Source organism: Moschus berezovskii, chromosome 26 (genome assembly GCF_049115385.1).
Source record: "Moschus berezovskii isolate FMDL1 chromosome 26, NW_MosBer_1.0, whole genome shotgun sequence".
Lineage (NCBI taxonomy): Eukaryota > Metazoa > Chordata > Mammalia > Artiodactyla > Moschidae > Moschus > Moschus berezovskii.
In genome coordinates this window covers 3661787-3684683 of record NC_142485.1, presented here as the reverse complement: position 1 = coordinate 3684683, position 22897 = coordinate 3661787, and the positions used below count along the sequence as shown (strand labels likewise).

The 22897-nt window shown below is 44.1% G+C and overlaps 1 protein-coding gene across 9 annotated transcripts in view; it reads left to right on the top strand.

The window, feature by feature from the left end:
* THRB (thyroid hormone receptor beta) overlaps positions 1 to 22897 on the top strand; it is a 432236-nt gene that overhangs the window by 377060 nt on the left and 32279 nt on the right. For 8 of the 9 annotated variants that reach the window (XM_055416746.2, XM_088832732.1, XM_055416741.2 and 5 more), the window contains one exon: positions 22269 to 22369. In XM_055416746.2, coding sequence (XP_055272721.1) covers positions 22269 to 22369 — 101 coding nt within the window. Of the gene's footprint in view, positions 1 to 1523; positions 3984 to 22268; positions 22370 to 22897 lie in introns of those variants that run through there. The other variant, XM_088832730.1, reaches the window with a different exon arrangement.

Sequence of the window (22897 nt, the reverse complement as noted above, 5' to 3'; positions counted from 1 at the left end):
TGTAGCTCACCGGGTTCCTCTGTCCATGCGATTCTCCAGGCAAGAATACTAGTGTGGGTTTTCATGCCCTCCTCCAGGGGATCTTCCCAATCTGGGAATCGAACTCATGTCTGCCTGCATCTGTCTCCTGCACTGCAGGCAGATTCTTTACCCACTGAGCCACCTGGGAAGCCTGACTTCACTGCCTGTGAATTAATCTGGGAAAACTTGAAAAAGTCATCACAATCAGGTTCTACCCCATATTGATTAAATCACAATTTCTGAGGATGACACTTGATCACTGGTGTTGTTAAAAGTTTGTGGGTGATTCTGATGTGCAGCCTTATTTGAGAGTCAACACAGCTGGAGACAGAAGAAAAGAAAGACCCAAAGAGAGAAACAATTCTCCTCCTTCACAGTCCTTGAGGGTTTGCTGTTTACCTACCAGTTTCCCCAGCAAGATCATTAGTCTTGTCCTTTTAGGTTATTTCCTAAAGGACAAAGGTGTACTTAGATAATAAATTATTATTGATTGAAACACTTCTAATAAGAATTATGAAAGCCCTCCTGAGTTTATTTCAGTCTGTTTGATGCTCCGTGAGTCAAATAACTCGTAAGCTTCCCTCTCAGTAACTAAATTAGACTCGTCAGCCAGGGAAATAAGAGAGCAGACTTACTAAAGCTCACCTCCTTCGTGACATATAATATGTTTAAATTGCTTTGTTGACTTCACAAAAAGACAGGCTGGATCGATCAGGAGTGGCAGCGCTAAGATTGCCTCTGTCAGGGATGAGGGACCGTATTTCAACTTGAACTCCATTTCCAGCTCCCGGTCATCAGTTTCACACGTTTACTCTAAGAGTAACCCCACTTTGTACAAGAAGAATGCATCATTTCAGAAAAGTTTGGTTCTATATTTTCCAAAAGATAAGAGTAAGTGAAGAACCCATTTAAACATGTCTTGAAAGTTTTTTTCTGTTCAAAGATTTCTGGGAGAATTCAGGATTGTTTTCACTCCATCAAAATGCTGTTGAGAATTTAGAGGGAAAAAAAGTTGTTCAGGAATTGTTCTTTCTTTGCTGCAGTATGTAGATCAGTTCTGAGGCAGAAGAAAACTGATTTTTCAAGCACATTTAGAGATCTTGGAAAAATGTTTAGAAGTGTTCCTTTGTAATGAAATTTGAGATTCTGGCTGGAGTTGGTACTGTTACTGGTGAAAAGCAAGAAATGGCTTGGACTTGTGCCTCCAATGATCTAGAAAGGGAGCCAGGAAATGCATTGGGCAAAACTGCAAAACTGGATGGTTTTGACATGCAGCTTCTAACCAGAAAAGGAGGCCTTGGAACATATGTGTTTGCCAGGAAAGAAAACTGCTTTATTGAAAGGTTAATTTTCAGATTAGTTTTGGGAAATTTGAGATAAATACATGAGATCAGACAAAGAAACATAAGGCCTGGATCCTTTTTCCTGGGGCTTTCAGAAAATAGTCATTGCTTCCAGTGAAATGTTTTGACATTTTCAGTAGGGAGAAAATGTTAATTGTAATGTTGTGTGTATGTGTTCTTAAAAACACTTGCAAATAAATCTTTTATTTGTTTGAAGAGTAATCAGAGAGTAAAAACACTGTTAAGATGTTAGCTACGTTCCTTATTCCTTATGGTAACGTCTGTGCTCTCTAGGATATTGGAATTCATTTTCTGGGTTCAAATGTACCAATTTGAAGAACATTCCTTTCCTTGCTCAGCTGCAGTTTTTTTAAGGAGCCTTATTACTAAATATCCACCCAGGAGTCCGTCTGCCTGGGTTTCTTCCCTCATCTTGTCTCATCTGTTGTTTTCTAATTCTTAATCTTCTTCCCTGAATCCATGTCACCTTTACTTCATGCATAAAATCATCAGCTCTTGCAGACTCTTGACAGTGGTCCGCTTGACTCTTTGTGTTGAAAACACCTGCTATTAAGCTACTTGGTGACAGGGCCCGTGATTGACTTCCTGAATCAACACCTCTGCTCCCACCCGCTCCTTGCTTTGTACGGAACAGATACCCTATAGATGTTTGTTGAATGACTGCTATATCCTCCTTTCTCCGGTCCTATGTCCCTGCCCAAAATTCCACATTGCATTACGTCCAGAGTGGAAGTGTTACAATGGAACATTACAACATCACATTGCCTGTGGTCCCTTAGGAGGGAAATACCAAGAGGTCACCCATTCAGGGACTAACAGGATCCCAAGTGTACACATTACCTCCTGGGGCCAGCCCTCCCAACTAAGTCTTGCAAAGAAAAAGAACCTCCAACTGCAACGAAAGCAGCTTGCACCCTTCCTGAATCGTGATCTAGAACACAGGTGCTCACTGCCATCCACGTGGAGAAAACACCATCGGTCATCATCGTAGCAGGCTTTTATCTCTAACTTGGTGTTTGTTTGTGTCTTAAATGGCAGTTCTCCTAGAAAATGCCTCTCCCTTTTGGATCACTGTCTTTAAATGTCAAGCGCATCACTACTCCTTAAATCACAGTTAAGCTCAAAGATCACCTCAAAAGCAGAACTGAATGACAATGAAATGATAGTTGTGCCGTCTGAAAAAGAATAGGTATGTGTATCTGTGCAACTGAATCACTTTGCCATACACCTGAAATTAACACTGCAGTATAAATCAATGACACTCTGATATGAGATAAAAATTGAATTAAAAAAAAACTGGTAGCATACTATAAAAAGCATCCCCCCACGATCAGAAGGGGGACACTGCTCTCCCAGAGGGGTGCTCAACACACCGGGTGTGACACACACTTCCCCCTCGTGCGCTTACCAACACAACCAAGGCAAAATGAGCAAAGTGAAGTTCAGCTCCAGGCCGCATGTAGATTAGGCTAATGATGTAGAAAATCACCAGGGGCAAGGAGCAGAACAGAGCTCACACACGCCAGCGGTGTTCTCAGATGTGCCTCGCGCGGCGTCTTTTAAAGACCCGTGGGCCCCATGTGTCCTCCTTCCTGCCTTAGAAGCCCATGGGTGACGTTCAACAACAGATGTAACCTCTAACGTTTGTGTGACTAGATTAATGTTCTGGAGTCATCAGGCTCGTTACGGCTGGATTTTCTCTGGTCCCTGCTAATAAACTAGATTATTGATTTTCGGATTTTCTGTGTATCCAAGGATAGTCTCTAAGATGTCTTTATAATGTTTCATGCTTAAGTTGTCAACCAAAATGACATAACAATGAGTAATCATTTTCTAATCATGTGGAAAGGAGTTAAAAACAGCATATAAAATGGATCTTCCCAGCCTCGGAGCCACAGACGCCTCCCGGCTGTCGGTCCTCCAGCCGGGCAGAGGTCATGCCTACCTGCCTGCCATCTTTTCCGGGAATTAGGTGCGTTCACAGCTTAAGACCTTTGATAGTCAGAAATCTGCTTTCCAACATGTTTGAATGGCAGCAGAGCTCCAAAGACACCTCCACCTAAATAGGATTTTAGCACATCAGGTGCCGTGGCCAAGTACAGCAGGCTGGGTTGCTGTGCGGCGGGTGTTTATTCATCTCCGCTCCTCCGTTCATGTGTATGTATGTTCGCCTCTCGCCGTATATGCCCGGCACGTGGGGCGTGTGGGCTGGGGACTGCATCCATAGAGTGTGTGTATATGTAAAGTAGAAACAGAGCCTGAGCACCAAAATGAACTTCTGTGTGCAAGAACTCTACGAAGTACACCCAGCTGCCGGCAGCAACTGCTACATGCAGGCCACTGATTATTACGCGTATTTCGAAGATAGTCCAGGTTACAGTGGTTGCAACGCTCAGGCTGTGCCCAGTAACAACATATATATGGAACAGGCCTGGGCAGTGAATCAGCCTTATACCTGTAGTTACCCTGGAAACATGCTGAAAAGCAGGGACTCGGACTTGGACATGGCCCTGAATCAATACAGCCAACCTGAATATTTCACTGAAGAAAAGCCTACTTTTTCTCAAGTGCAGTCGCCATCGTCCTCTCAGAAAAAAGGTAGGGACCATTTTCCTTTCGTTTGATCCAAGTTTCCGTGTTTGTCTCTGAGGTGTTTTAAAGGGACCCTTTGCATCCGCTTTGTCAAATCTTTGAACGCTGAACGTTTGAAATTAAAAATAGCAGGAAAGAGAGGTTGCTAAATGATCAAAAGGGGTCCTTGAACGACAAAGATTTCCAAGCACTTTTTTCTTCCAGTATGCAAGCTGGATGGAGTTTGTTTGTTAGGCTGGGATTTTATTATCTATATAGCGTGTGTGCACACGTGTGGATACTCTGCCCAAAGGGAATACTGTCAGCTTCTTTGCTAAAGAAAATACGTTAAGGCTTCCCCCTTGGTGGACTGGCACTGTTGCATTTGAAACGGGATCATTCTCCTCGGCTCTGGTTCAGGTTAAAAACTCATTTGACTTTTTCTTGGCACTTTATATTGAAAGTTTATTTTAGGTAAGTAGTAAAATATTTTCATGATTTTTTTGACCATATTATAACGTTGAGATGTTGTGATTTGTAAATGTTCTTTTTAATATACTTATTCACGTAAACTGTAAAGAATCTACTTGTAATCATAACTGTAAGAAGATAAAACTCATTAAAAAACTGATACACTTTACCTTGCCATCATGTGCCTAAAGGTAGACGTGTTTGCCATCATGTCAAATAAACTCTGCATGTAAGAGAATGAAATAGCCTCCAAAATACCCAATATTCAAACAAGTGCAATATCCATTTAACAGACGCTGCAGCTTTCTGATACTGTTTAATTTTCTATCGGTAGAACCTATCTCGTATTACCAAAAGCTAAAATAAAAGAGGCAAACTGGTAGTACTCAAGAAACTTAAAAGCAGTTGCCAGATAGAAATGCTTTCGAAAATAGCTTAAATTCTAGTGAAAATATGCCAGAAACTCTTTTTTTTCTCCTGTGTACAATCCACAGGATATTTCAGTGGAAACCAAATTTATAGGTCTTCATAATTTGCAAGAATATAATGCCCTCTGATCTTCAAAGATTAATTTTTCCATGAAATTATCTTAAAACATAAGATATTTTGATTGTGGATCCTATAAAAATTTTATTTGCCTTCCTTAATATGTGTCCACAATTAAAAGCAGCCTGTTTAAACAAAATTTTAAAAAACAAAACCCCATTTAGTTTTTACCATATGCTGTGTTTTCATTCTCTGTGTTATCCTGTAATTTCCAGATACGAAGGAAATTGAAGCATAAAACATTTTCAGTCATTCATCTGCATTTTCATTTAGTTTCACATTTCTCCTGAAAGGCATCAGAAATTCTCACTTATTACAAGGGATACTGCATGTAAGTCCCCTAATGGGAACTTTGAGATAGACTGCGTGCTATTTCACTTAATATTATAAGTAATTTATCTTTGAAAAGCAGTTAATATTGCTTCATTAGGCATGCCTGGAGGTATGCTTTTCTCATGCTGTAGAATCTCAAGAAAATATTGGTTTGTCTCTATATTTGGGCATTCCACTATTATTAAAAACTCTTGCAAAACTTTGCAGGCTTTTACTTTTTTTATCTTTTCACTGTATTTTCTTCCACCAGTGCTGGAGAATATTTGCTTATAAAATGCTAAACCAATGATTCTTTACTAATTAACTTAACGCATGAACTAGAGGCTAAGACATCATATGCATATATTGATGTAATTTCTCAAAGCCATATGCCATTGAAAGGCCACTGCCACCTGCCAAACTCACTAAATCAAAGCAGGCAAATATTCTTAAATGCACCATTATTTACTGTTACAAGTCTTTAAGTAAATCCCAGTAAAACTAAACCCAGCTGTTAACTGTCTCTTAGGACAAAAGGTCAGACCCAACACGTTTATCCATATTGATCCATTATTGATTTTTGTTGTTGTTGGAGAACATCAGTCGTATCTCCTTAAGGCAAAATTAAGACTATAAACAGGTGTTCAGTGGGGCAGGCCTCATTATTTCAATTGGATTTTTATCTATTTTCATGAAATTCATAATTGCTTCATCTGTGCTTCTTGCTGTCACAACAGCTTTATAAACTCTTCAATAATGCAGTTGTCTTAACTTTTTCACTATTTAAGGATGACTTATTCTCTAGCCTTTAATTGGAGTTTTCTAGTATGTAGAAAATGATCGTAATCTTGTAAAAAAAAAAGTGTGTTAAAAGTACACATAGATGAAATAAAGGAAGGCTGCAGAACCCAGTGACAAGACTTATTATTTCAATAATAGACTTTAGAATGACTTAGTTCCCTTTGCATTGTTTTTCTCTGTCTTTACATGTATAAAATAGCCAAGGGCGGGGGGAATGTTATCAAGCTCCTGAAGCACCGAGAACATGAATTAACGAAGAGTTAGAATACAGTTCACTGAATGAAATTTAAAATAAAACTTTAAGAAGGGGAGTAAGTAATTTCCACACTGTGAGGGGCTGAGATAAACAGTATGCATTTACTTTTACCTAGATGAATTTACTTTTCATATAATATATGAAAACACGTTTTCAATTTTTGAAAGTTAGGGACAAATCAAAAGAACTTGAGTAATCACTAAGAAGATACAGCTCCCTACTTCTTATCTTTCAAGGAGCCTAGCCACAGTTTGTTATGTCAACATCAGCCAACAGAGCTGTTCTGCGCTACACTTTCTTCCTAGTCCCAACTCAGAAGAAATAGGAGGAGCACATTTAGATACAAGACAAAGGGAAGGGAAATTGCCCGGCAGGGTGCTGTGTCTTCTCCTTTTAGCAGAGCTAAAAGTCAATTTTTTTTTTTTTTTTGGCAAGGGGTGCTGGCTGTTTCCACCAGAAATTCCAGTTACATTCCAGAGTCCCCAAAGAGCTTGAGTCTGGCCGCTCTGCGGGCAGCTCGGCCAGTCCGCCTCTGGGTCTGCTTCAACAAACTCCTTCCTTTCACTGTGTGTGTCCTGTGCAACTCACCTCCCCTGGGTTCTCTGCTTGACATCCTCCATACCATCTTTGTAAGATTTGCATGTCCAAAACGCAACTAGTGTGTTTGCATCCAAGTTGGTTATCATATCCAAGAGAGTAAGAATTTCCTGGTTTTGAGCCAGGATCAAGGAGATGCGTGTGTTTGTCCTATTTCGTTTGGGGGTTGGATTGCACGTGTGCTTGCTCAACAGCCGCCTTCTTACTATCACAGAGAGAAGACTTCATACCTGAAGCAACACCTTCACACACAGCCGTCGTTTCTGAATCTGTTTCCATTGCCACTCTGCCTCTAGTCAGGAATCTTTTTTTTCCCCATGTTCAGTAGCTCTGTTGACTGTATGTGAGTAATTGTGTAGATATTAGAAATGGAAATGAAATGGTAGGTGGAGGATGTTTGAAATGGTCCACATCAAAGAGCATTGGATTAAAAACAAGAGTTAAGCCCTAAAGAAATCCTAATGAGAATTTCCTTGTTGTTGTTTAGTTGTTAAGTCGACTAAACATGGACTGTAGCCTGCCAGGCTCCTCTGTCCATGGGATTTCCCAGGCAAGAATAATAGAATGGGGTGACATTTCCTCCTCCAGGGGCTCTTTCTGACCCAGGGATGAGATTCACATCTCCTGAGTTGGCAGCAGATTCTTAACCACTGAGCCCCCTGGGAAGCCACAATTAGAATTTCCTTAGCATCTGTTAAGGTTGAAGAAGGATTGCTATACAGTAGAGTTGAGGATATTTAGGCTCCAGAGTTTGCCCTGGAAAAAAAAAAAAATGTTACGTGAGAAACAAGTACCCTTAAATCCCAGAATCGCACCCAGTCCAGGGAGAGGCAGGAAGAAAAGGAAACAAAGAAAGCGAAGATTTATGGTCAGTCCACCCAATGAACCAAGTGCTGCAGGCGTCATGTCTTTACAGTGGAATCCTTAAGAGGTCAGTGCAACTGCAGATCTTTCTGCAGTGCTTATATAACTGTAAGGATACTGGTACCAGTCAGGATTTCCACTTGGGCACCGCCACCCACGTGCTGCGAAGAGTCGACACCACTCCAGAAAATAATAGGAATTTTTTCTTTTTTAATACAAAACACCTTTGCTGTTCAACAGGTTAAATCAAAGAGCCTCTCAGCACCCATAAATGCAAGCGAAGGAAGGAATGATAGTCCTTTCCAAAGCAAGCCCAAGTGCCGAGGAAACCTCCAGCCTGCCCTTCTGTCTTCTCTTTCCTGAGAACCAGGGGTCTGTCTCGTCAGAGGCAGGTCCTTCAGGGATTTCATTGGGTGCCCTCAGGCATCCACGGCCTCTGTTCGAGGTGACAGTCATACCAGGAGTCCGAGGTCTTATGAGACAAGGAAGTCCGGGGCTGGCAGGCTGAGGAAGGAGTGTTGGAGCTGTGTACTTGCTGCATGCGGGCTTCGCATCCACCGCCTCTCATCCCTTCATGAAATCGTTCCAGTAGACTTTGTTTCTTCCCAGCTCCCGGCATTGAGGGGCATTCAGCCTGAGGCCCAGTGGCCTCCCACTCTGCCGTCTGCTCTGAGCCAGCTTTTAGGACCCGTCTTCTCCTACTAAAGCACCGGGGACCTGCTTCTCCCGTGTACCCGTCCTGGCGGCCGCGGCGCTTCCTTGGTCCCAGGCCCACCTCAGGCCTGAGGTGATTTCCTCAGCCCACGCTCCCGGGGCGGCCTTCCGCCCCACCGCGCGCGCACTTCCGGCCGCGCTGCGCCGTCTCCACGTGCCCCCGAAGCCTCTCTTCCGGGCCCCGCCCTCTCCACCCTCACAGGCCCCTCCTCCAGCTGTCAGACCGTCTCCGCGCCCTGCCGGGCCGGACGCCTACGCCGCCAACTCGCCCCTGCCCTGCGGAGCTCCGTCGGGACTCGGGTCTCTGTGCCGCCTCCCACACCCGCTGTTCCAGAAAGCTCGGCCCGTTTCCTCACGCCCCTCCCCGCTGAACCGAGGATACTTTTCTCTCCGCCGCCCGCTGCCGGCCCTCAGGGCAGGACCCACCTCGCAGCGCGGCAGCCTTTGCGGTTTAACCGGCCCGCGTTCTCTCCCACAGGCCCGCTCCCACCGCCCCTGGCTTCCCAGACAGGCATCCTTTGCTTCATACAACAGTGCTGAGTCGCTTGTGTAAGTCACCTTTGTGGGAAAGAAGTGATCCATAATGTGTGTCAGACCCGCGTTTCCCGCCCTGGCCCGCGCGGATGACCTCGGAGGCCGGCTCCTCTCTGCCGTGCGGCTGTCCTGCGCCTCGTAGAACGTTTAGCAGCGTCCCTGGCCTCCGGGCACCGGATGCCAATTGCCCAGTCGCGACTTCAGCAGTGTCTCCAGATACTGCCAGGTGTCCCCTTGGGGGTGAAACCGCCCCAGTTGAGAACCACTACCTTGAAAGACCTGAATATTTAGAAAACATCTGAAGGAAAGGGTATTTTGTAAAGGTTCTTTTCTGTCATGTGAAATAGGAAAAGCCTCCTCGGCTTTCAAATGGAAAAGTTACGATTTTTGTGTATTGAATTCATTCAAAATGGAGTACACTGGAACATCCATATACACGTATACCTGCAACATGCTGCTTACACACGTGTGTTAGAGACAGTCCGCGTGGTCTGGACTGCGTTCCTTCCATCAAGTAGGCTCTTTTACGTCAGCTCTGTGTAGACATAAGCACCCCCTCTCCTTTCCACTCCATGACTGCAGGGCTGACCTCAGAGAGAGCAGTGCCGCTTAGAACAAGGATGCCATCCTGATGCCAAACCCAGCTGCCCCTTCCTTCATGAGACATCAGGCTGAAGAGCTGCTAGCCCGCATTATTAGATCTAGACCTTGACTCTCATTCTGAAGGGTATTCAGATAAAGGCACCCGTTTTGCTCAGACCTGCAGGGCATGAAATAACTATGGCTGCTTTTGTGGAAGCCCAGTACCATAAACTGACTCTCAGAGCAAAACCAGAGATCAGAGGCAGCCACTGTGCCCGTTTCTGGTGACCTTTTCTGCTGCCTCCTTTCCCTATTCTCCTAAAACACTTTACTTTCCTGCTTTCTAACCTATTGCCTCTTTAAAAAGAGGAAATGACTGGGGATTCCCTGGCGGTCCAGTGGTGAGGACACGGCGCTTTCGCTGCTGTGACCCGGGTTCATTCCCTGCTCAGGGCTAGGGTCAAGATTAGGGTTAAGCTCTCACAAGCGCGGGGCACAGCCAAAAATAAAATATTTAAAAATCTAAAATTAAATAAACTAGGAAGTGATCTCATTAGTACCAGACTTCTGAAAGTCCAATGCCCATAAGCACCAAAGAGCTGACATCAGTAACTGAGGGACACAGTTGTTCCGTAGGACAACCCAGTTTAAATTTTTCAACCGTCACACACATTGTTTATATGTCGCAGGATCAGAATTTTCACTTCCATAAAGAAATGCATCATTTCATTTTTCTTGAATTACTTGTGTCTTCGCACTTTTGACAAAGATAAAAATTCTGTGAAATATTTCTTTACTCATCCAAAGACGATGCGAGACTAGACCTAAGGGGCTGCTGACATTTGGCCTCCCTCAGGGAGGGGTGCTGACTGCAGAGAACCAGGGGTTCTCTCTGTTAGGAGGGGGGCTGCCTGATTGGTATTCTGGGAGGATTTGGACTCAGTACGCCAGGTCTACCCATTTTTCACACAAAGCTAAATTTTATGTGAAATCCTGGTTTTAAAAATTGGCTGAGATTTTTAAACACTCTGAAAGCCAAACGGTGCAGACTACCAGTGTGTGTATCCTTTTGATTAACATTTTGACTGACTCATTATACCGGTCTTTTCCCTTTCTTCGTGATTTGCGTCTTCAAGTGGTTTAGCTCTAATTGTAGACTGAAAGGTTATGTCAGCTCCTGAGGGTTGCAGTCCATGAGGACTGGGAGAAGAAAGGTTAATTAGGGACTTCTTGTGTGTAAAACTGTATTACGCCCCTTGCATGAGTCATGTCTGACTCTTTTGCGACCCTTTGGACAATAGCCCTCCAGGCTCCTCTGTCCGTGGGATTTCCATTTTTTAATATATAATGAAATAACATGACGTTGAAGGTCCTGTGGGGGGAGAAAGCTTCAATCAGAAGGACCTAGCTATGGGATAATTTGAGGAAGTTCCAGGTAAAATTGGAAGAGTGACTGAACATGCTAACGGTTTAGCTTCCTTGGGGGTATAAAATTATATTCTCATCCAATAGTCTCACCCTAACCGCTCAGAATCCATAGCCTTAACCTCACCATGAACCAGCACCTTTCTGAACGACCCAAGGGGTTTCCCACCACCAGTGATAACCGCTGCTCCTTTCAGGCAACAGGACGGCTGTGCCAGGCAAGCGGTCTTACCCAGAAGGGAAGATAAGCAGATGAGAAATGGCCTCTGGTCTCAGCTCCCTTCTCCTTCTGCTGGGTTAACCCTCCGAGACAGCTACTTCTCCTTTCCACCTACCAGCAGGGTCTGCCTTACATTCTGTTCCTAAGGACTGTGTGTCCACCAAGGTGATGAGGGGTTTCCTTCTACTAGGGCCTGAGATGCTATTATAATTCACTCAAAAGAGTTAGACTAGCCAGTCCTTTGATCTTACCCATTCATTAATTAAAAACCAAATGAATCGCACTCAATGCAAACCAAGAAGCCAGGCTTGCTGCCAGTTGCGTGATTTCTGGCGCCAATGCACACAGCTTTCCCTTTCACATACTAAGTCCTTCTGAGAACCAAATTTTTAAAAATTAAAGTCAAACTTTTAAAAACAAGGATAAACTTTGAAAATATTGTGCTCAGTGAAAACCAGTCATCAAAGAATACATGTGGTACAATTCCATTTATACAGAATGTCGAGAATAGGCAAACAGGTAGAAACAGAAAATAGATTAGTGGTTGCTTGGAACAGAGCAGATGGGGAGTTGAGAGGAATAGGAAGTTACTTCTAAAGGTACAGACTTTCTTAGGATGAGGATGAAAATGCTCTAAAACTGATGACAGTGTGATTTTACAACTCTGTGATTATATTAAAAGCGGTTGAATTGTATGGTATATGAATTAGATCTTAAAGTTCCTAGCCAAAAAAGTGAAAAAAAAAATGTTAGTAATATTTTAGCATGTCGCTCTATTTTAGTGCAGAGTAATGGGGTCGCGGAGAGTCGGACACGACTGAGCGACTGAACTGAACTGAATTGAATGCTTGGCAATTAGACATTGCCAAGTGTTCACTAAAAAAATAACTCTCCCAGTCCTTTGTTGAACGAACAGACGGAGTTTGCTTTCATGATAATATCCTTGATAAAGTGACAGCACAGTTGATTAGCCTAAGATACAATGCATCTGAGAATATAAAAGCTAGGCAAAATGCATCATCCGTGGACTGTCACATGTAGTCATGGGTCTTCTTTAACAGTGAGTCCCTTGGGACAGTTCACAGATGCGGTTCTCGGGTGAACAGCGAGGCCTCCAGGCTGTGTTTCTTGTGTTTGTTTCCAGGCAGAACTCAGTACTGACCCCCAGTGCGTGTGCACTCCTGGCGGCGTGCATTTTCCTCAGCTGGGTGTATTTATCAGCCAGCATGTGACTGTTCGGCACGCATGAAGAAGAAAAAGAATGGAGACCCCAAGAGGGGAGAGAAAGCAGTGGTTGCATTCTCTAGGAGAAGTGGTTACCATGTGATGTGTCAAGCATATTCAGTAACCTAAAGAGACTCCCCACCCACCTATCCACCTGTGTGGGATCTCACTCCTGGTGACAGTTATTTAATGATGAACGATGGACCTGGGCATAACGACTGATGTATTGTTGTCTGTGGTAACTGTTTTGGGTAAACAAGATGGTTCTGAGTTAATATTTTGGAGAAAAGAAAGACATGGGTGGGGTGCACTAGTGTGCAACTGCTACCACTTCAGTAGACGTTTCTGTAGATGCTTTGATGTTTTAACTACAGACATAATCACCTATTCACCCACCCTCCAAGAAGATAATCTAGGAGAAATACAAAAGCAAAGCAAACCACCCTTCAGACTCACAGTCAGAACACAGAAGGCATCCATTCCACCCACACATTGAATTATCACTAGATTCCAGTGCTCCCAAGAACTTTAAAAGCCAGACAGTTCAACCTTCTACATAAATTGTTGAGCTACAGACAGGAAGAAATCTTCAGTGTCCTACTGCCAACGGCAAAGAGTAAAGCAGAAAGGTAGTGACAAGGTAGGGGGAGAGGGTCCTACATGTTTCTAGTTCTGACGGGTGGTCTCCAGCCCTCCCTAGGCATGTCCCTCAAGCCACACAGTGTCCAGTTGCACTACGATTGGTTCCCAAAGATGAGAAGGAGAAGACCTGTAGCTGTCTCTCCTTTATCTCTGCCGTCTGCACTTGATACCAAGTATCTGACAAAATGCACATCGCCTCCGGGTGTAAGAAGTCAAGATGTAGCTTCCCCATGCAGATGGAGAACCAGTATGTGAAAAGATGCTCCATGTGACTAATCACCAGGGAAATGCAAATCAGAATCGCAGTATCACCTCACACCCGTCAGAATGACTGTCATCAAAACGAACACAAACAACAATTGTTGGCAAGGATGTAGAGAAAAGGGATCAGTCCCTTACACTGTTGAAGGGAATGTAAATTAGTGCAGCCACTATGGAGAATAGTATGAAGGTTTCTCAAAAAAAACTAAAAATAGAACTACTATGTGTATCAGTCGCTCAGTAGTGTCCATCAGCAGGCTCCTCTGTCCATGGGATTCACCAGTGAAGAATACTGGAATGGGTTGCCATTTCCTTCTCCAGGAAATCTTCCTGACCCAGAGATTGAACCTGGGTCTCCTGCATTGCAGGCAGATTCTTTACCACCTGAGCCATCAGGGAAGCCCTAGTATTTAGTAGTAGAACTACTATATGACCTAGAAATTCCACTCCTAGATATATACCAGCAAAAAAGCAAAAACATTGGGACTTTGCTGATGGTCCAGTGGTTAAGAATCCACCTTCTAATGCAGGGGACACAGGTTTAATCTCTGGTGTGGGAACTAAGATCCCGCATGCCAGGGCAAATAAGCCCACACGCTACAACTTCTGAGCCACAGAGAAAGAAGCCCGAGTGCTGCAACCATGTTCCCAAGTGCTGCAGCTAAGACCCAGTGCAGCCAAATAAGTAAATAAATAATTACATTAAAAAAAAAACTCTAATTTTAAAATATACATGCACCTCAATGTTCTTAGCAGCATAATTTGCAATAGCCGAGATAGGGAAGCATCCTCAGTGTCTATAAACAGATGAATGGGTACAGAAGTTGTGGTATATGGACACAAGGAAATATTACTCAGCCATAAAAGGGGATGAAATTTTGCTATTTGCAACAACATGGATGGACAGCATTATGTTGAGTGAAATAAGTCATACAGGGAAAGATGAAAATTGTATGAGATCACTTATATGTAGAATCTAAATAATACAGCACACTAGTGAATGTAATAAACAAGAAACAGACTCACAGTGAACAAACTAGTGGGGACGGGAGGAGGGACAAATTGGGGTGGGGAGGGGGGTAAAAATTATTAGGTGTAAAATAAGCTACAAGGACATAGTAACAGCACATTGAATATAGCCAATATTTTATAGTAACTATAAATGAAGTATAACCTTTGAAAGTTGTGACTCACTATATTGGACATCTGTAATTTATATAATATCCTACAGCAGCTATAATTCAATAAGAACATTTCATTTTGCAAATAAGATGTAGCTTTCCTGACCACATGGATATGTACATTCCATCTGCCTTTACCAGGAAGATGCATTTTTTTTAATAATTGGGTTACTTTGCATTTTGTAAGTATGTGTTTCAGTGCACACACAAGCACATATGTGCACATACAGTCAAACATCCTAATTTAAGGTGCAGAAACACCAAAATGCTACAGTAGTTATCTCTGTGGTAGAAAGTTGATAGGCAAGTTTGTTTTGTGCTAATTTATATCTTTTAATTTTTCTACAATAAATTGTATTATATGTATAATTTTTATTGAAAAATCCAGACTTTATAAGAAACTACTGTACGCAGTTTTTAACGCTTTCATATTGCAACCATTTTGTTTATTTGTTTAATCATGTATTTGTCTGTCTTTGGCCGCGAGGGGTCGCTGTTGCTTGGTGACGCTTTCTCGGGTGGCGGCGGGGCTGCTCTCCAGCTGCGGTTCGAGGACCGCTCACGGCAGTGGCGTCTCTCGGTGCGGAGCTCAGGCTCCAGGCGTGAGGGCCTCAGCAGCTGTGGCACTCGGGCTTAGTTGCTCTGCGTCATGTGGGATCTTCCTGGACCAGGAATCAAACCTGTGTCCCCTGCATTGGCAGGTGGATTCTTTCCCACTGTGCCACCAGGGACGTCCCTGTGCATATTGGTTTTGATCCCTAGAGACGGGTCACTGTAATGTTACGTATTTCCAGAGTATGTCTGACCGTGTTCACTGACTTTATCCCCAATCCTACACACCTGATCACTAGTTGGTTCTCTGGACACAGATCCCTGTTGGAGCTATTATGTTTCTTTTTCCTAAGAATGCACTCCATCCCCAGAAAAACTGTATTTAGAGTAAATCAACACCTTGTGAGTTTTCCTGTAGATTTTGTTGGTATTTCTCCTTAGATTTGAGTTGCCTAGCAGGCAGTGGCATACTACTTTGGGGTTCGGGGTTTACGATCATGTAAAGGAGAGACCTAACCAGCAAGCAAAGACTCTTTTTGAGTGTGATGAATAGTGGATTTTTTAATGCATGGGAAGTTGCAATATTTATCGTATTTATCTACTTTTAGTGTCACTTTCTCTGGGTCTTTGTTGCTGCATGTGGGCCTCCTCTAGTTTCTGCGAGCAGGGGCTACTCTCCAGTTGCAGGGCACCAGCTCCCCTTGCTGTGGAGCACAGGCTCTGGGGCACGTGGGCTTCAGTAGCTGCGGGACTCGAGCCCAGTTTTACAGCTCCCAGGCTCTAGAGCACTAGCTCAACGGGCTTAGTTGCTCCGAGGCATGTGGGATCTTCCAAAACCTTTGATCGAACCCATGTCCCCTGCATGGGCAAGCAGACGCTTATCCACTGAACCACCTGGGAAGTCCCAACAGTGATTTTCATAGCCCAAAGTAGACAGTTGAGCAAAATGTGTAAAACTCAGACTTTAAATCTCCATTTTCAGTGATGGCGTCTCAACCGAACTGGCCTGGACGTAGTGATGTTCATTTCTCTGTTGCAGGAACACGTATGGCCCTTCAGCTCTCCTTGGCCCTGTGTCCTAGCCCTAGTATACCCAGTGATGAGAGCTATCAAAGCAAGCAGGACGGAATCTAGTTGATCTTAGATGAGCTTGAATCTGGACATCTTCATCTGAGTGGAATTTGGGGATTTTTAACCAAAGTTAAAACATCCTAATGCAGTTTTCATGAAGCTGAAAGCTCGGGCCCTGCGTTATTAGCTCTTCCGGGAGCCCTTGCAGAGACCCTTAGCCTTTCGAATACCACTCCAGACTGCCACCCTGCCCATCTGCACATGCCAGATACAGGCCTCCTCCCTGTGTTTTCCCTGCTAGAGGGCTGGCAGCAGTGATCTGGAGAAACTGTGATCTGTCCATCAGAGGAAACGGGGGCAGACACCAGGGTTTCATTATGGATATATGATCCCTCCCCCCTCGCTGGAACCATAACACTTACAGTGAACCAGAGACCACGTCTAGGGGAGGATAAAGCTCACGCCTGTTATGCCGCAGGTGCTGAGGGCTGCCACTGCCAAGCACAAGGAGGATTGAGAGTGCCCATCCTGGACTCAGGCCGCGGGTGGGCAGGAGGGTGACTTGGAGACTTACCCCAGCCCCGACCACGTCATAGACAGATGACCCATGATTGTCTGTTTCCCCCAAAACACTGAAAGCTGCCCCAAGAATTAAGACTCGGTTGTCTTCAGCTCCTTGGCATGTCGCCTGGCATGGAACCCCCTCATGTATATGTTTGTTGAACAGAGCCTCTTTTCTCTCCTGGTTTCTTTGCTTTCTGAGGAGCTTTACTGAGACATATTTCACATACTATAAAATTCACAGATTTATACAAAATATGTTCATACAAAACAATAGTGTTCTTCTTTAATTCCATTTATTTTTATTTTTTGATGTTGTTGTTGCACCATGCAGCATGTGAGATCTTAGTTTGTGACCCAGGGACTGAACCCCAATCCCCTGCAGTGGAAACGCAGAGTCCTAACCAGGGAAGTCCCTAAAACAAGGGTTTTTCCCCTCAGTGGTTTTTAGTATATTCACAGAGATGTGCAGCCATCAGTTCAGTTCAGTTCAGTTGCTCAGTCGTGTCCGACTCTTTGCGACCCCATGAGTCACAGCACGCCAGGCCTCCCTGTCCATCACCAACTCCCGGAGTTCACTCAAACTCATGTCCATCGAGTTGGTGATGCCATCCAGCCATCTCATTCTCTGTCGTCCCCTTCTCCTCCCGCCCCCAATCCCTCCCAGCATCAGAGTCTTTTCCAGTGAGTCAACTCGTCACATGAGGTGGCCAAAGTATTGCAGTTTCAGCTTTAGCATCAGTCCTTCCAATGAACACCCAGGATTGATCTCCTCTAGAATGGACTGGTTGGATCTTCTTGCAGTCCAAGGGACTCTCAAGAGTCTTCTCCAGCACCACAGTTCAAAAACATCAATTCTTCAGCGATCAGCTTTCTTCACAGTCCAACTCTCACATCCTTACATGACCACTGGAAAAACCATAGCCTTGACTATACATCAAGACTACACAATTTCAGAACATTTTCATTACCTTGAAAAGAAACTTTTGTATCCTTCAGTGGTCATCAGCCATTCTCCCTCAAGACCTCGGCAACCACTAATCTAGTTTCTGTCTTTATGAATTTGCCTAATCTAGATATTTCACAGAAATAGAGGTATATGATCCATGGCATTTTGTATCTGGCTTCTTTCATGGCGTGCTTTCCAGGTTCTTCCATGTTGTAGCGTGTAACAGTACTTACTTCCTTTTCGTGACTGAATAGTATTCCACTGTACAAACCCACTGTATTTTGTCTGCCCATTCATCATCTGATGGACATTTGTGTCGTTTCTACCTTCTGAATATTGTGAATGGTGCTGCTTTATACAAGTTTCTGTACAGACACATGTTTTCAGTTCTCTTGAGTATACATTTCAGAGTAAAATTGCTTGGTCATATGTCACTTTGTGTTTAACCTTTTGAGGAACTGCCAACGTGCTTTCCCAAAGAACGTTTCACATTCCTACCGGCAATATATGCGTGCTCTGATTTCTCCATATCCTCACCAACATGTGTTATTATCTGCCATTTTATCGTAAGCAACCTAGAGGGTGTTGAGTAGTACCTCAGTATGATCCTGATTTGCATTTCCTTGCAATGACATTGAGCATCTTTTCATGTTTTTTGCTTCTTTTTCACCTTTTTCTCTCTCATTGAGAAATAACCAGGAGTGGAAATACAGAACTCAGTTGCTTACACATACGCTTCTGCAAGGAAGAAACTGTGTCTTGTTTTTATATTACAAGCACTAAGCACAGTGTTAGTCGCTCAGTTGTGTCCAGCTCTTTGCGACCCTGTAAACTGTAGCCCGCCAAGCTCCTCTGTCCATGGAATACTTCAGCAAAGGATACTGGATTGGGTGGCCATTCCCTTCTCAGGGGATCTTTCCAACCCAGGGGTCAAACCCAGGTCTCCTGCATTGCAGGTGGGATTCTTTACCATCTGAGCCACCAGGGAAGCCCGAGCACAGTGGCAGATGCTAAAATAAATGTTTTCTAAATTCATGAATAGACAACTGATTGGATGAACACACAAATCTCTCCAGTTCCCCCTTTTTCTCTGCCCAGATCCCTCCCAGAATTCTCTTTTTTAAAATGTCTGATGAGGATTTTGACACATTTGAAGTGAACTCAACAGATGATTCATGTTTGCATGATGCAAAAGTAAACTAAGAAAAGCTGTGATATTTAAAAAGATAATCCTGTGCATTACCAAATCTTGTTTTGAACTCATTTCTCTCCCTCCCAAAAGGGAGATTCTTCTAAAACAAAGTCTGAGCATAGTCATTATGAAAAGGATTCTGTTTTCTCAATGGCTTTTTTTCTGAAAAGGAAGCCCTCAGTGACCCAGTTTAATGAAAGACTGATGAAACTGTCATGATAAAACATATAGTAAGTTATCTGTCATTTCAACCTGGCTGATCTTTTTGGGACACAGTAAGGGTTTCCTGAGTCAAAGAACTTCGCTAAGACCATGATCAAGAGAAAGAATGATTTTGTTTTCTGAGCCTATCCACATCCCAACAAATCAGGCCTTTTTGGTTTTCTCTGAAGCTCCATGCTTCTATGATAAACCTCTGGTACCTATGAAACTGGATTTGCCCTCTGAAGCGTTTCTTATGTTTGGACATTGTGTACAAGGAAAGGAAAGAGGCAGACACGGGTGGGAAGTACATAGCTTCTGTTTGTGTCTTTAATTTCCTGGGTCATGGAATTTAATAAGCTCAGAGTGCAGTAATAAAAAGAGTTATCACAGTTGGATTTGTTTCTTAATAAACAGAATCACTGTTTACTGCAGACATGAAATTAAAAGATGCTTGCTCCTTGGAAGAAAAGCTGTGACAAACCTAGACAGTGTATTAAAAAGCAGAGACGTCACTTGGCCAGCGAAGTTCCATCCAGTCAGAGCTATGGTTTTTCCGGTAGTCATGTACGGATGTGAGAGCTGGGCCATAAAGAAGGCTGGGCACCGAAGAATGGATGCTTTTGAACTGTGGTGTTGGAGAAGACTCTTGAGAGTCCCTTGGACTGCAAGGAGATCCAACCAGTCCATCCTAAAGGAAATCAGTCCTGAATATTCACTGGAGGGACTGATACTGAAGCTAAAACTCCAATACTTTGGCTACCTATGCAAAGAACCGACTCACTGGAAGAGACCCTGATGCTGGGAAAGCTTAAAGGCAAGAGGAGATGGGGATGACAGAGGATAGGTTGGTTGGATAGCATCACCAGCTCAAAGGACATGAGTGAGTTTGAGTAAGCTCCGGGAGATAGTGATGGACAGGGAGGCCTGGCGTGCTGCAGTCCATGGGGTCACAAAGAGTCGGACACGACTGAGTGACAGAACGACAACAACCCAGTTGTTGAGCTATGTGATCACATCACAAGTTCGCAGAACCTTTTTTTAAAATTTGTTTATTCACTTTTGGCTGTGCTGGTGTTTTGTTGCAGCGCAGGCTTTCTGCAGTTGCGGTGAGCAGGGGCTACTCTCCAGTTACAATGTGCAGGCTTGTCTTCGTGGTGGCTCCTCTTGCTGCAGAGCACGGGCTCTGCGGTACACAAGCTCAGCAGTTGTAGTGCATGAACTTAGCTTCTCTTCAGTATGTGGGGTCATCCCGAACCAGGAACCCAGCAGGTGTCTCCTACATTGGCAGTTGTATCCAATTCTTTACCACTGAGTCACCAGGGAAGCCCTGCAGAACCTTTTTTTTTTTTTTTTAGAGGGCCTTATTCATTCAACTTTTGAAGTTATTTTTATAAAAAGACCAACACCAATACTTTCAGAGGGCCGGAAGTCCAGATCTGGGCTTTCGTCTCTGCTGTTAATTTCTGGTTTGAGCCTGAGGAAGGGCAAACTGGTGAAGACCAGTTCATCTCAAAATTACTTGCTCTCCCAGGGCCTTTCCAGCTGTAAAGTCTTCTGAATTTATTGCATGGTCCCTAGATTGCAAAGGGATCAAGTCCCCTCAGCAAAGGTTCAGAAATAAGCCTTTCGAAAGAGACTGTGATCCACGACACCCCAGGTGTCTCGTATCCTGGCCTCTCTGGATCCCTCCGTATAAACCCAGCCCAGGAAGTCTCAATGCTAGATGTACGTAAGAATCACCCAGAGAATGTTTAGGAAATTCAGTGCCTATGTTTCTACACCCTAAGACCACTGAAATAAGATTCTCAGGAGGCTGGTCTTAGATTCAGTATTTTTAAATGGTTGATTCCAAGATTCAATTTTCTTTTTTATTTTGACTGTACCATGTGGTATGTGGGGTCTCAGTTCCCTGACCAGGGATTGAACCTGGGCCCTCACCAGTGAAAGTGCAGAGTCCTAACCACTGGACCGCCATGGAATTCCCCATAAGATTCAATGCTTTTAAACAGGATGATTCTAAGGTCTAATCAGGGTGGAAAACCCATGGTTTACCCAAGGAACCTATTGTATTACAGCATTAGGACGAGTAAAGAAACTATTTCCCCAGCTCAGTAATCTAAGTTGTGATTGGGGTGTGATTGTGGGGACAAATCCTTTCAGGAGCAAAGAACAGGTAGCTCTTAAAAGACCTTATGTTTTCTTTTTAATAATTACTCAGTGTCACATATAACAAAAATGATAAACTCACTTATAATAAGTATTTTAAAATAAAATCCTGGCCTCTCTGCTGCACCTATTGGCTCTAAGAGCCTCTGGACCCATTCCTGCCTGCACAGTGAGTGTGCACAGCTGTTTCCAAGGCATTCAGAAATCCTGGGCCTGATATTAACTCTGCAAGTGTGATCTAAGATCCTAGAGAAATATACTGAGCAAGTGTATTGTCAGGGAAAGACTTTTTAAATTTTGTTTATATTTAATTGGAGGATAATTGCTTTACAATATTGTGTCTGTTTCTGCCATACATCAACGTGAATCAGCCACAGGTATACATATGTCTTGAGAGTCCCTTGGACTGCAAGGAGTCCAACCAACCAGTCCATCCTAAAGGAAATCAGCCCTGAATAGTCACTGGAAGGACTGATGCTGAAGCTGAAACTCCAGTACTTTGGAGTCGGACACGACTGAGCCACTGAACTGATTACATATGTCCTCTCTCCCACCTCCCACCCCATCCCACTCCTCCAGGTTGTCCCAGAGCCCCGGGTTGAGTTCCCTGGGTCATACAGCAAATTCCCACTGGCCGATGGTAGTGTATATGCTTCCACAGTGCTATCTCATTGGTCACAGCCTCTCCTTCCCACAGACGTGGAGAGCAGACTTACGGACATGGACTGGGGGGTGGGGAGTGGTGTGGGAAGGAGAGGGTGGGAAAGACTTAAAATGTTTTCTTGTTCAGTGTTTTATTTACTTTCTGTATTTAAAACTAAACGATCACAGTGTGTAAACCATAAAGCAAACGATGCATTAAAACGCATAGAACTGTTTGGTCACACCCCTCATCCGCTGTCCTTCCCTCCTCCCCGTGTCCCTCCTGGCTGTGGCGTGCCTTTGACTTGAACTTGATGTCTTTCTCACCTCCTGTCCTCCCCACAGGCTACATCCCCAGCTACTTAGACAAGGACGAGCTGTGCGTCGTGTGCGGTGACAAAGCCACGGGCTACCACTACCGCTGCATCACGTGCGAGGGCTGCAAGGTAACTACGGGCCGGCCCCTCCCCGGAGCCTCCGGCACGCAGCCGCCAGGTTCAGTTCAAGTTCCAACCAAACCCCGACATCCACGGGCTCTGGTCATCCGGGTGTCTGGTGGGCCTCTTCATTTTGGGAGAAGTGGGGGGCGCATATTCAAGACAGATTTTTTTTTTTTTTAATCGAAAATAACTAGATGAAGTTTTGCCAGAGTGTGAGGTCTGGTGGTGGTGGTATTCAGTCGCTCAGTGGTGTCTGACCATTTGCAACCCCGCAGACTGCAGCACGTCAGGCTGCAGCAGGCACGCTGTCCTCCACTGTCTCTCAGGGTTTGCTCAGACTCACGTCCATTGAGTCAATGGTGCCATCCAACAGGTGGAAAAATTGATTAAATGAAAATAAATTGATAAAGGCCTCCTTCTCAGTTTAAAAATGCATTGATATTTTATGATGTGTTACCCTCCCAAGAAATGACCATTTCTCCCCCTGCTTTATCTCGAGCGTTTCAGGGGACAGAGTTTGCCGCAGCCCCATGC